This window comes from Corvus hawaiiensis, chromosome 14, assembly GCF_020740725.1.
Source record: "Corvus hawaiiensis isolate bCorHaw1 chromosome 14, bCorHaw1.pri.cur, whole genome shotgun sequence".
In the NCBI taxonomy this organism is placed as follows: Eukaryota; Metazoa; Chordata; class Aves; order Passeriformes; family Corvidae; genus Corvus; species Corvus hawaiiensis.
This window is the reverse complement of record NC_063226.1, coordinates 14,805,509-14,819,122: the sequence shown is the minus strand read 5'-3', so window position 1 is coordinate 14,819,122 and position 13,614 is coordinate 14,805,509. Positions and strand designations below refer to the sequence as shown.

Sequence of the window (13,614 nt, the reverse complement as noted above, 5' to 3'; positions counted from 1 at the left end):
TAATGCTGCCGGACTCTGTGGGATGATCCCTGTCATTACACTGTCACTACACTGCCTGCTTCCCTGCCAGACTGCACTTGGGCTCGTACATGTCAATATTTGACTGCTTGAATTGCTCCTTTCACAGAGAGGTTAATACAGAGCCATGCTGCTAGATTGCAGGAAACTTATAAATAAAGGAAGTGGCTTTTGATGACTGCCTCTCTTGAGTTCATGTATATAAGCTTTGGTCAGACAAATCTATTACCTAAATGTTATTTAAAAGAGAATGGTTCAGTGTTTACTTTCTTACTATGTAAGAGCAAGAGTTAGGAGAGACTCATGTTACTATTTTGTTGTATGTTGGAAAATGCCATTTTAAGTCTTTCTATTGCGTCATAACAAGGGTACATAGAATTCTTCTTAGGCTGTGCTGACAGATGTTTGGTGACACACCAGATTCAGGGCCCGGAAATGTGTTAATATTTGTGCAGCTAGGGTAACTTCATTAATGAGTTTTTTGGCTTGTTGAGGAAAATATCATTAACATCTACCCAACTCTAATACTGTAACTTCATCAGGTCTGAACTTGAATGCATGCACCCCATGAGTCAGTGAAACAGCTGTATCCAACTGGGATGAGCATAAATACGTTTTCTGTGAATCACATTCTGAAAAACACCCAGGAAGATTATTTTCTCCATCTTTATTTGCAAAACAGAAAGCACCTGGCACCCTAATTTCCTTACATTGTCAAAGGCTATTGTTGAAATGATCATCGGAAGCATAAGAGGGGAGATGAGCACCCTAATTCTTAAACAATCTTCATCAATGCTTATGTTTCTAATGCTGACAATATCTGAAAACAGATAAAAATGGATATCACCAGGCCCAGGGAAGCACCTAGCAATTAGAAGCAAAAAATTAGTTGGAAAGTATGAATGTAACTTGAAGCTGCAGTATCCAGTACTATTCTAGAAACAGGAATATTACATCTGGCTTTGAAGACTGTAAACACTGTACATCAGTTACTTACTTTTAGTGTGCCCTGAAACACAGGGGAAGATGTTGGAAATAGGGCTTTACATTTGTGAGTCTCAAATTGGTTTGATCTTCTACACTGTGCAATGCACCAGTCTTAGGAGAGGCCACTCTTTGTGAAGCAGTTTGCTATTGAGAAAGAATCAGAAAGTAAAAGATGATGATGACTTAAATCTCACTAGCTGGATCATCAGAGCCACAAAAGTCACAACCTTTCCACTGCAAAATGGTTGTGCAGCTAAACACAAGAACTAGCTAGTCTGTCCCTTGTGTATTTATTGTGTGTGGGAGGGAAGATTATCAGTTCTTATTTGGCTGTTTACGGAGCTTTTGCTGGAGTCTTCCATGGCCACATGTCCTCTGAAATTTGTCCTTGTTCGTACTGTCTTTTTGTGTCCATGTTTTAAAAAGTTGGGTTGAAACAGTACATTTACCTCTGCTGTTGGAACATCAGAGTAACATTTGCCTTAATGCCTGATGAGATAGGGGTGTATGTTGGGGGATCAGACTGAAATACTTCTTTATTAGTATAGAATATGCATTTTCTTTTTGATTTTTTTCCCTGTAGTCCAAGTATATTTTGTAGCTGTTGGTAATAACAGTATTTTTCAGTTGCACATTTTCTCCTTTTCCATCCTCTTCTGGAATACTCTCTGTCCAAGCCACTGGTTTTTAGCCCAGTCATTAACTAAAATGCCAGTGAAACAAAAAGATGCCTCTCACTCCCCTTACCACAAAAAAAGATACTGAAACAGCTGTGTTTGCCATCAGTCACACTGAGTGCATTCACAGAGCTGTGTGTAACTCAGATTGACCTGGTGATTCTCCCCTCTGCCCTGCTCTTGTGAGACCCAGCCTGGAGTATCACACAGTTTTGGTGTGTCCGACGTAAGAAGGATATGGAGCTGTTGGAGCAAGTCCAGAGGAGGCCATGGAGTTGCCAAGAGGACTGGAGCACCTCCTCTGTGGCTGAGAAAGTCTGGGCTGTTCAGCTGGGAGAAGACAAGATTGTGTGGAGACCCCACTGCCCCTTCTGCTACCTGAAGGGGCCTTCAAGGGAGCCAGAGAGGACCTCATCGTGAGGAATCATAGTGACAGGATAAGGGGGAATGGATGCAAACTGAAAGAGGGAAAATTTAGGTTAGATAATAGGAAGAAATTCTTTACTGTGAGGGTGGTGCGGCCCTGGCACAGTTTGCCCAGAGAGGCTGTGGATGCTCCACACCTGGAAGTGTTCAAGGCCAGGCTGGCTGGGGCCCTGAGCAACCTGTTCTGGTGGAAGGTGTCCCAGGGCAGGGGGATGGAACGAAATGAGCTTTGAGGTCCAGTCCAACCACTTAACATTCTATGATTCTGTGGTTCTGTGACTTGACAGCCTTTGCAGCCTAGGCTGTGGCCAGAGCACAGCACAGCCAGGCCAGGCTGGGTGCGGCCTGTGGGAGAGGCAGTGCTGCAGCGAGAGAGCCTCAGGTACTCACGGGCAGGTTCTGGATAGAATTTAATGAGACAAAGGAACAGGGGAGTCAGAGGAGGTACTTCCCCAATTCAGTGTAGTCTCAATGGACAGTTTTCAGTTGTGGAATCTTGCCTAGGCCTTTAACATTTTCTACCTTTGGGGCATGCAAACAGCTCTTGCCCTTTCACCAAATATTTGCTTGCCCTCATGTTACAAATTAGGAGACAGTTTCTCCCCTGGCTCTTAGATAATTGGCTTCCACTGCAGTACTTACTGCAGCAATAGATGTTTGACACTTAGAAATTGATAGGGTTTTTTTTCTGATTGACTTCAAGTGCATATATGTTCTGAGATAGTAAGCAGAAGCAATGAATATAAAGGACAACAATAATATTTTTCTTGAAACCAAAAATAAATGTTACCTTTGCTATTAGCTAAGTAAACTATTGTGTTAACTATTTTTTAAGCAGCAGTAAGAGAAACCGTTTCCTAGCACCACTTGAGATTTTGCTATTTCAAATAGAATGTATATATTTAAACTTGTATCAGGAACAACTGATTTCCCCTCTTCCTGTTTGTTAGGACATAGGTACCAGTATTTACCCTGTATGGGCATAGTACAGGGAGCTCTCAAACTCTTAGGCTTTGAGCTTCTATTGCATTGCCAGAGCACAGAAGTACTTCTGAAAAGTGGTTAGGTTTGGTTAGTCTTTCTCTGAATTTTCACTGCGGTTTGTGATGTACCAAAATGTGCAAGAGGAAAGTATGTGGAAATATGCCTGTGAGAAGGAAAGAAAAATGAGACCTCATGGACTTTTTTTCTGCCATGAGTAACTTGCATTAATACTGCTGGAGTTTTGGTTTTTTTTAATAAAAACACCAACATGATGTAAAAACTGAATAATTTCCTTCAGTTTCTTTTCCTTCAATCTTTCTAACCCAAATTAAGTTGTAATTAGCCACCAGATTCTTCTAGCTTTTACTGCATTTCATCACAGTCTTCTCAGCTGTAGAAATGTTCTCTCATTATTGTGTGTGTTAGGTATAAATCTGGACGATCAAAACTTGTAGAGAGTCTGACAGTATCCACTCATCTGTTTATTGTGCTGCATCTTCCTGGCAATGTGGTATTTCTTAGACTTTGTGTAATCTCTTTTTGAAATCCCAGCCTTGTTCTGTCCTGTACTGGAACAAATTAAGGACAGTTAAATACTGACTAAGTAGCCTTCTGAAAACTGACTAACTGAACACCCACATACTTACTCAGGTCAACTCATTTTTTCTTTTTTTACTGTGTAAAACCACTTTTCCAGTTACAAATCCTGAATGCTCACTGGGGTTTCCAAAATGTTTGGATCTGCCTGCATGCTTGAGAAATTCTAGAGACAGTTGCTACTTACTCATACTGGGTTATTTTGGAAGATTTCAGAACTTCCTGACAAGAGTCAGGCCTGAGCACTTACACTAAAGCCAGAATTGTGTCTCCATTTGAAGTTCGCAAGGGCTCTGGTGCAGAGGAACCAGACTTCCTTTGGTGTTGCTTTTAAACTAAAAACAACCTGCTTTGCAGATTCCAGTTTTCTTCACAAACTAGAACACAACCCTTTTCCTCTCTAACGTCATCTTTCTTACTAAATGACTTTCCTAGCACAGTGTTTGGAGCAGACAGAAAAAGAAGTTGTGTTTTCTTCTAATCATGTTATTCTGTAGTAAATTGGATCCCTGACAAGCTTTTTAACACCAGAAGAAGGATAATAAACAGTGTTGTTCATATACTTTCACTATTAAGCCTTTGGAATGTTTTGGGCTTGGGCTAATTAAAGCCTTTCCTAGTGAAGATAATAATTTGGTGCCTTATTAACATTAAACTGCATAGAATGAAATTTCTAGCTATAGGTACTTCTTTAGATTTTGAGTTACACTTAAAAATTCTAGTGGTGTGTGTAAATGCTGAGTAAGTTGATTCTGTTCAGTTTGGAGAGTCAAATGCAGAGAAGATTAGGGCATTTCCTCCTCTAAGAATAGTCACTTCCAGAGGCATAAACCCTCTCTCTGTTCCCCATACACACTTTTGCTCTTACTTACTCCCATAAGCGTTAGTGACTATTTAAAAGCTATTTTTCAATATTAAAAAAATATAATTGCCAGTTGTTTCTTAGATTTGGGTTAAATTAGGAAGAGACTAATGTCTCTTCTGTTCTAGAATGTGTGCTTTGATTTCAGACTCTGTTCTGTGGCCCTGGCTACAGGCCAGGAGTAGAGTGTTGTATATCTGTCTGAAACTTTCAGTTAAGGATATAAAAGATTATACTCAGATAACATCTCTTCCATCTGTGGCAGCCCATAAAGTACAGTGTCAGTCAGGAGTAAGCTTGGACTATAGAATTTTTGTAAACCCCCAGCATATAACAGCTGTAAGGAAAACATTACCTCATGAGTGAGGTTTCCAGTATGAACACTGGAACATGTCACTGCAAATGTTAAATGAACTCCAGACCATTTCAAAATTGATAGAAACAGCTTCACTTGAGGAAAATCCTTTGGAGATGCTGAAAACCAGCTATCTAGGAGAGAAACAACATTATTTTTGTTTGTTTTGGTTTTTTCTTGTAGTCATCCCTGATGCACACTGCTCTTTCTGGGAACATGCATTTCCTGCATCAAGAACTGGAAGCTCTGCTGTTTCTAAAATAGCTAGATAAGCATCTAAACAGTCTAGTTCTATTCAACACTCAAGAGAAATAATGAGCTTTGTAAACCAATAGAAAATAATATATATTCTAAATATTCCGGTGTTAAATAACAGTTTTATCTTGTTACTGTGAAATTTTTCATGAGTGCTAAATTTTATTTGTAGGGAATGAGGAAATTTATGGAAAACATAACTGTTAACACTTAGTAATATGTAGTTGTCTTACCTTGAAGTGTCCTTGATGGTGCATTGATGTGAACATTGCATCTTATGCTTTCTCTTAAAGTCTAATTAAGTAGGAGGTTGAAGGCATAAGGTTTAATTTGAATAGCTAAGTTTGGCTTCTGACTGAATACAACTGGTGTGGAGGTACTTTTGCATGTTGAGTATGTCAGTCTGTTATATGCAGTATATTTAAGATATGATAAATATTTATTTAGCACAAGGTTGGGTTGATCCTGCAATGGATCAAAATCTTATACAGCCACATGCAAGTGCCAGTAACACTAAAAACATTCTAGCACCTCTTCTTTATATTTCAAGAGAAAATCCTTGTAGGAGAATTTTGCAAGGGACATCTAACTTGGTTTCAGTCTGTAAAAACTGATTAAAATCTTAGACTTATGGGGAAGGGTATTAAAATATAACTAGGTTAAATGTCAGTTAAAGTTTTCTGCAGTAGACTTCTTGGAGCCTTATCTCTGCAGTTACACAGAGCCATCTTCTGTTGCACTGGTCATGGGATCAGTGAGACCTCACTGCCTCTATAAACATGCTTTTCTTCTGGAAACTCGTCTCTTACCTCAATACCCCATATCCACTTCATGTCCTCTGGGGTAGTGTGTGCCATGGGTAGTCCTGAGTTTGTGTTTCTACTGATACTCATCTATCAAGAGTGACAGAGGGCTTCTTGTTTCTGCCTTGAGTTAGAAGAATGGACTACATGCAATGTGAAAGTCTTCCTTGTCTTTTTGGCGTTTTTTGGTAATTAAAATACATAAAGCTTCTGTTCATAATTTTATTCAGAACATGTTTAAATAGAGAAGGGAGGGAGTAGTGTCACATAAAAATTAAGCTCCTTTTTGGTGGCTTCATGTCTTGTCTGTCCAGTGTAGTTTGGAAGCTTAATCTTTTCCAGTAATGTAATTGCTCTCCCTTGTATGGGTTGTGTTGCACCTCTGTCTGAATTCATAGCCTGTGCTTTTTAGGAGCAGTAGGGCGGAAGTTCTAAAGATTGCTCCTTTCTGCCAGGCAAAAAACATCCCAAACTCCAGTATGTTCTTTTTTCTGTTTCACTATAGATCTCATCAACACTGAAAAAACCTCAGTCGTCACTGTCAGATCCCTTGTAAGTACCTCTGTGTGTGTGTGTGTGTGTGTGTGTCAGGTTTTGCATGAGCATGTTCAAAGGAAAAAGCCAAGGCTGTCTTTTTGGGACTCACTAAGTTTTTCCAACTGATGTCTTTTAAGAATTGCAACTGATTTTTTTTAGGATAGAAATGTGATTCTCTTTTAAATTACTACAAATATGTACAAATTAGCTAAGTGTTCTGTTTTTATAAACACTTTTTAAAGTATTTCAAATTAACCTGAAATTCCAAAATGAAAGAAAGGCAACCTTCCTCTCCTCCCTTTGTAAATTAGCCAGTTCTTGATTATTAGACTTGTAGTGTTTCACAGTAGGACCACTTCTGAACAAGCTCCTACTCAGCCCACAGAAAAGCTGTAGTACTGTCTCATTATGTTAAATAGTTTGCTGCAGTCCAACAACTCTGCTTTTTATTCAAGTCACTGTGCCTGGTTATATGCTCATTGTTGGAAGATGAGGAGCAGCCAGAGGGTTTATTTTATAAACCCTGGGGTTTATTTTAACCTGTAGCATTTTATGTAACCATGGGTGTGCCCTGATGTTTCTTTACAGTGTCTTAGAGCCATGGCTGGCTTATGTTTGAAATACAAGCTCAACTGCTGTGTTTGGAGCACTGAATTAACTGGAATGAAAGTATCATACAAGATTTGTATTATAAACCAATAATCTTTGATTTTAGAGAACTGGAGCTTTGGGAAGTAAACTGATCTCTTTTCTGCTGAGGTTGATGATGGTGAGGTTCACCAGAGCAGACTAAACATGTACATTTTGAAAAGAATGTAGCATTCATTTTTTTTATATAAAGAAATATGCAGAATTCTTTCATCCATACAAGTCTGAGTTTAGTTTAGTTTAGTTTATTATACTATCATTCAATAGTAATTTTATTGTGTAGTTGTAATTACAGAAATTAATGTGGTGGTCATGTTGTTTTAAATATCTACAGATCTCTCAGTCTTACATACATTAAAGCTGTTGATACTGGCTACAACACAACTGCATATGTTGGAATTCTCATTAAAAAACCCACCAACCTGTTATGCTGTTAGTAGCAGTTGTCTTGTTTAACCTGAAATGTTAATTGTAGCCTCCTTCATCACCTGAGGGTGGTAAATATATTAATAAAGGTGTATTTTGAGGTGTGCCCACGTTCTTTTAATTCTTGATGAAGCCCTTAGGATTTCCCTATTCTCATCCATTCTGTTTATCAGACTGTGTCCATGACAACCTGGGCTCTGATGAGTGTCAGCGTCACTGGCTCCCCTGCCTGTCTGAGGTTCTGCTCTTGGTTAATGCACCTCTGCCTTTTATTTTTCCCACTGTGACAGCATGGGTGATGTGTTAAGCTGTGATTGCACAGCAGCCAGGTAAAGATAACCACCCACGTCTCTCACATGTGAGTGCAGACTGGTCCCAGGCCAGTGGGCTGGCCATAAGTGGGGTTCGCTATGATGGTTTTGTTTTTCTCCCACTCACCATGAGTCCTTATTCAGGCCCAGTTCTCCTTAATGAGAAAAGATCTCTGACATTCTGACAAAATCTTGCCAAATTGTGCTTTATTTTAAATTGACTTAAATTGGTCCAATTTTATTCAGTTTTCCATACTTGGAGTTTGAAATGCATGTATTGAAGTAGTTTTTGAAATGGGAAAAGCAGATCTGCATAATCCCTTTCCCAGAGTCTGACATTTGTAGTTGAAAAGTAGAAGATTAAAAGTGCAGTTACTGGGGCAAAGTTAATAAAGCAGTTTTGGAATATCATATAGTTTTAGATTACAGCATGTAGACTTTGAGTCTATATACTATTTTTCAGTATATCAAGATACATTTTTAATCTGAATAGAAGTTGATAGAATATTCTGAAAAGCAGTAAAGCAATCTACTGTACCTTTTCTCTGTAGGACAAATATTTAGTGGGAAAACAAGCGTTGACCTTTCCCATAATTACACAATTGTGTCATTACTCAAGTAGCTTAAACACAATATTATGTTGTGAAGGACAGACTTCATCTCAACAGCCCTGAACTATCCAAACAGAGATAGCGGGGAAAAGTCTGTGAAAAGTAAATATTTGTGGATGCAAGAAACAAGTATGGAAAAGATTCATCCTCTTTCATCCCCAGAGCAGTTCACTGCTCTATTGTGCAGTGATGCTTTTGAAGTGAGCTCTTAGAAAGACTAAAACTAATGCACTGACTGTAATATTATTAATCTAATTATTTTTTCTTTTTTTTTTTTCCTGCTCTCTGCTTGGCACTGGTCTTCGCCCGCAGGTGTCCACTGTTGGCTCTCAAAGGTTATTAAAATTTTGCAGCTGCTCTGAATCAGCACTACCTAAGCTTCACCTACTGTTGCTTCTCCCTATACCACTCTGTGCTGCTGCTTTGCTCTTGCTGCTTCAGAACTCCATGAGAGAGGTTCTTTTTTAAATACCCACAATGAAACTTAGGCTAGAAGTGTGTGCCATTCTCTTGCTGCCTGTGTACTTGTTGATCTGGTTGTACAGTGTGCTGGTATTTATTCCCTGGTATTTTCTTACCAACGCCAAGAAGAAAAAGGCTATGGCAAAGCGGTTAAAAGCTAAACCCATCTCGGACAAGCCTGGGAGCCCCTACCGCTCTGTCACTCACCTGGACTCTCTAGCAAACATAAACATCCCTGGAGCTGACACACTGGACAAGCTCTTTGACCATGCTTTAGCAAAGTTTGGGAAGAAGGATTGTCTTGGAACTAGGGAAATACTGAGTGAAGAAAATGAAATGCAACCAAATGGAAAAGTATTCAAAAAGGTAAAACTTACAATTTTTTATTTAACTCTTAATACTTGGTTTTGAGCTGCTTTGTATTTTGCCTCAACAATGCACATCCCTTTAGAGCTCTTCCTCAGTAATCATCTAATAAACCATTCATTTTATGGTAGTTCAGGAGCAACAGAATATACAGGATGCTCTATTTATTCTACTTCAAAAAATGAAAGCAATTTTTTAATGAATGGCAGTGTGCATGCTTATGCTGTTATGCACCAACTCACATCAGCTGGTAGAGCTGTACCAGAAGCTTCTTGTCATGAAAATTCATTGTTTTTCCTCTCCAGTTAATTTTAGGAACTTACAGATGGGTATCCTATGAAGAAGTAAATGAGAAAATTACTCGCTTGGGGAATGGACTGACTGCCCTGGGACTAACCCCGAAAAGTACTGTTGTCATATTCTGTGAGACCCGAGCTGAATGGATGATTGTAGCTCTAACCTGCTTTAAGTACAACTTCCCTCGTGAGTGCTCAACTTTGTTACTTCTAGTGTATTTTGGAACCATTTCTCAGCACAGATTTGGCTGTTAAGTATTTTGACTCTGCCAGTCTTGTCATTGGAGGTGTAAGAATTTCATAAACTTTCTCTGCTGATTGTCTGATTCTTAGAAGTTTTCAATCTGTTCTAGGCATTGTGGAGATCCCTAAAATTAACTTGCTCATATTTATGAAACTGTTTTTTAAGATTTTATAGTAGTAATGTTCTAGATGTCAAAATGACAGAATAGTACACTTACTATTCAGGTCATTTTAAATACTCTGAAGATGTCAGTAGTTGCATTTCTCCCCCCAAAATGTGGGATGTTTTTATAGTATTTTCTGACTGTATCCTGACTTATACATCCAAAAGATGAAATGGTTATGAGAAGAATGGTAAACAAAATCATGAGATAGTCTGTTTTGGTGACATTTGTAAGCTGCTCAAGTTCATTACAATTATGTATGGTTTTTCTTTCTTTTAATTCAAGCTGTCAGAAATCTCTAATGGGATTTCATGCAGACTCCTTGGTGAGCTGCAGAGGTTACTGAGCACTCCAGTGCCCATTTTGCACACAACACATTGTGACCCGCAGCCCATTTTTTTGCTGTCTTGTGTTTCTGCTTGCACTGGGCTGTCTCTTTTTCTCCCAGCACCAGCAGGAGCTGCCTGTACGAGGACCAGCTCATCCAGCAGAGTGTGCAGAGTGTTCAGGGGCAGTAGTGGAAGAGATGATCTTGCTACTGAAGTAGGAGAGGATAGTTAATTTGGTCTGAATCCCTATACTTTGAAAGGCAATAAGAAATAGTTGTATAACATTACTCTTTTTGTCTCTTCTGCATGAACCCTCTTTCACAGCACTATTAAATTCCTTCAATGGTCTTTGGAGGTTCCAGTTTGAGATAGCGAATGATACTAAAGGAAGGGTTTTTTTCAGTAGAGAGATGATGGGGAGAGGTGAACTCCATTGTGCCTGGGAGGCACTTAATGGCATTCCTGTAGCCATTCTGGGTTAAAAATAATCTAGCAGCATGAAAAACAGTCTGATTCCTTAGCCTGATTCTCTGCCTTGCCCCCCCCATCACTAATTTCCTGGGAGCAAGGAAAGTAGCTGACAGTGTGGAAAGAGCTGCCTGTAGCCATGCCCAGCTGTAAGCTGGTGCCCTGCAATGTCTGAGTGTCACCTCTCCACCCAGGTTGTGGTTGCAGAGAGCTCAGAGGCAGAACACCTGCTCTCAGTTGCTTACTCTGGGATTGCTTTGTGCATTATTGTTGGGTTTTGGTGCATCTCTTTGTTCTGATAGTTTCTTTCCTGCTATAGAACAGAATAGATTATTTCAGGAGGACTTAGATGACCACCTAGGTTCCTTCCAACTGCCTGTCCACTTCAGGGCTGACTAAAGGTTACAGCCTGTTATTTAGAGCATTGTTCAAAGGCCTCCTAAACAGTGACAGTCTCGTGGCATCAACCACCTCTCTAGGAACCCTATTCCAGTGTTTGACCATGCTCTTAGTAAAGACATGCTTCCTGTCCAGCTGTCCTCCTTGTTCCAGAGGTCTCTTGTGCCATAAAATTTCGGATTTGGAAAAATTAAAAGCTGTTTTATTTCCAAATTGGAAATTTTCCAATTGAGTGCTTTCCAGTAAGCTAAAAAAAGAGCTTTTGCATTTAATATTACTTTAACCCTTCTTTTGTGTCCTCTCCCCTCCCTGTGACAGTTGTCACTCTGTACGCCACCCTGGGTGAAGAGGCAGTGACCTATGGTCTCAACGAGTGTGGAGCAGCATATCTGGTCACGAGTGTGGAACTCCTTGAGAGCAAACTTAAGGTAATTCAGTATCAGCTTCACCTGCTATAAGCAACCCTACAGTTCAGTCGGTACTCTGCTAAAAATTTCATTTCTGTTCTGTAGACTGCACTGCCACAAGTCTCCTGTCTGAAACATATAATTTATGTGGACAAGAAGACGGTTAATAAATCAGAATACCCTGAAAACATGGAGATTCATAGTATGCAGACAGTAGAAGAGCTGGGAGCCAAACCAGAAAACTGTAAGTGAATCACTTCACAGAGGACTAAGAAAGCAGTGTTAGCAGTGAAATCAGACCTGGGTTAAGAGGGATGTGTAGCAGAAAACCCCCCACCCATGCAGGTTGCCAACAAAGGGAGTGGCAGGTTGACAGTTCATCTTCTAGCTCCCTTTAAATAAACAAAGAAATTGTTTTATATCTTTTGTTCATGTGTCATGTATGTCAGGATAAAACCTTGTTTTTAACTTCCAAACCATAACCTAAACCATAACCAGAATAATTTAATACTCCATCTTTTTTAGGAAATGAAATAGAAGCTGGTGTAATGTTTCATTTTCTGCTACTCTTACCTTTAATTTATCTTATTGTCACTATTTTTTCTAAGAAGAGGAGAAAGGACTTAAAGCTTTTTTTTTTTTCCTGCTTGGAAATGTTCATTATCTTAACCTAGCTGTAGATAAAAAGCACTTAAGGCTACAGGAATAACAGTTACATTCCTTGCTCCACTGGGCAACCAGAAGTGACTGTAAACATCTGCTTTAAGGAAGGAAAACCCAACCCTGATGATCGGTTCTCCTTACATCAGCAGTCTGTAATTAGTCACATCTCCTCTCTCTGGAATAAAGAAGGAGATAAACTGGTAAAGGAGCTTTGGGAAACACACATCTATCACAGCTGCTTATCTGATCAGCCTGAGGTGCTGACACAGACCAGCAGTGACCCTGATAGGTGTTTTTTCTTGGGCTTTGTCCCTAAAAAACCTGCTTACTTTGCAGACACTGTGGAAGCCACGAAAACGGATGATTTTCATCCTAAGAATAAAGAGGATTAAAACAAAAATCAGAAGTCAAGTGTTCTGAGCTTATGGCTTTTCTACTAAACCTGCGGCTTGCCTTAGGAAGGTTTATTTAAAAATAAAAAAAAAAAGAGGGGGGAGGAGTTAAAAAAAGGAATCTTACCTCTACAACCCTGGCTTTGAAAGACTGATGGACAGAAAAGCTGACTTGCAGCTTTTTGGGGTGTTGGTTTTTTGGTGTTTTTTACTCGATTTGCTGTTTATCATCATGTACCGGTACGTCACCCCAAGACACATCAGTACTGTATTTCTCCCCTTTGCTGCCTTTGACAGTTTTATTTGGTCTTCAGAAGGCTCCTTCAGTCAGCTATAAACCACAATGACAAAAGTGTCACCCAGATTGTGTAGATGCTCAGATACTCATAATTCCTTTCAAAATTGGCCTTCCCTCTCTTCCTCTTAAAACTGTCTCCAGCACTGACCATGCAGCAGCTCACTGTGCTGGCCTTCCATGAAGCACCTGTTTCACACTGATTGCAGACATTTTCACCCTGATGAATTACAGAAGATAAGAATAAATAACAGTTTTTCTCCTGAATTTTTTAGCAAGCATTCTGCCAAGCAGACCTGTTCCTACAGACTTGGCTTTAGTAATGTACACCAGTGGCTCTACTGGGAGACCCAAAGGAGTGATGATGATGCATAAAAACTTAATAGCTGGAATGACAGGACAGTGTGAGAGAATACCTGGACTGGGGTAAGAAACACTTTGTTGTCTCATGTACAGAGAGCTAAAACAACCTCCAAAAGTGTGCACATTTATAGAGTCTGCTGCTGGCATTGTGTTATAAGTTTCTTCATGTTATTGTGAGGCCACTACTCTTTAATTTATAAGAAATAATGTCTTGTGTGTGTGAACTTACTCTGTTTGAAAAATAGGCCCTTCTAGCTCTTTTCTCACATG

The 13,614-nt window shown here is 39.5% G+C and overlaps 1 protein-coding gene across 8 annotated transcripts in view; it reads left to right on the top strand.

The window, feature by feature from the left end:
* Positions 1-13,614, top strand: part of ACSL4 (acyl-CoA synthetase long chain family member 4) — a 38,703-nt gene that overhangs the window by 12,901 nt on the left and 12,188 nt on the right. For 2 of the 8 annotated variants that reach the window (XM_048319329.1, XM_048319324.1), the window contains 6 exons: positions 6,470-6,516; positions 9,089-9,325; positions 9,631-9,808; positions 11,543-11,652; positions 11,737-11,875; positions 13,257-13,407. In XM_048319329.1, the coding sequence (XP_048175286.1) occupies positions 9,098-9,325; positions 9,631-9,808; positions 11,543-11,652; positions 11,737-11,875; positions 13,257-13,407 (806 nt within the window). In that variant the 5' untranslated portion in view covers positions 6,470-6,516; positions 9,089-9,097. Of the gene's footprint in view, positions 1-6,469; positions 6,517-8,809; positions 9,326-9,630; positions 9,809-11,542; positions 11,653-11,736; positions 11,876-13,256; positions 13,408-13,614 lie in introns of all 8 variants that reach the window. The other 6 variants (XM_048319325.1, XM_048319323.1, XM_048319321.1 and 3 more) reach the window with 4 other exon arrangements.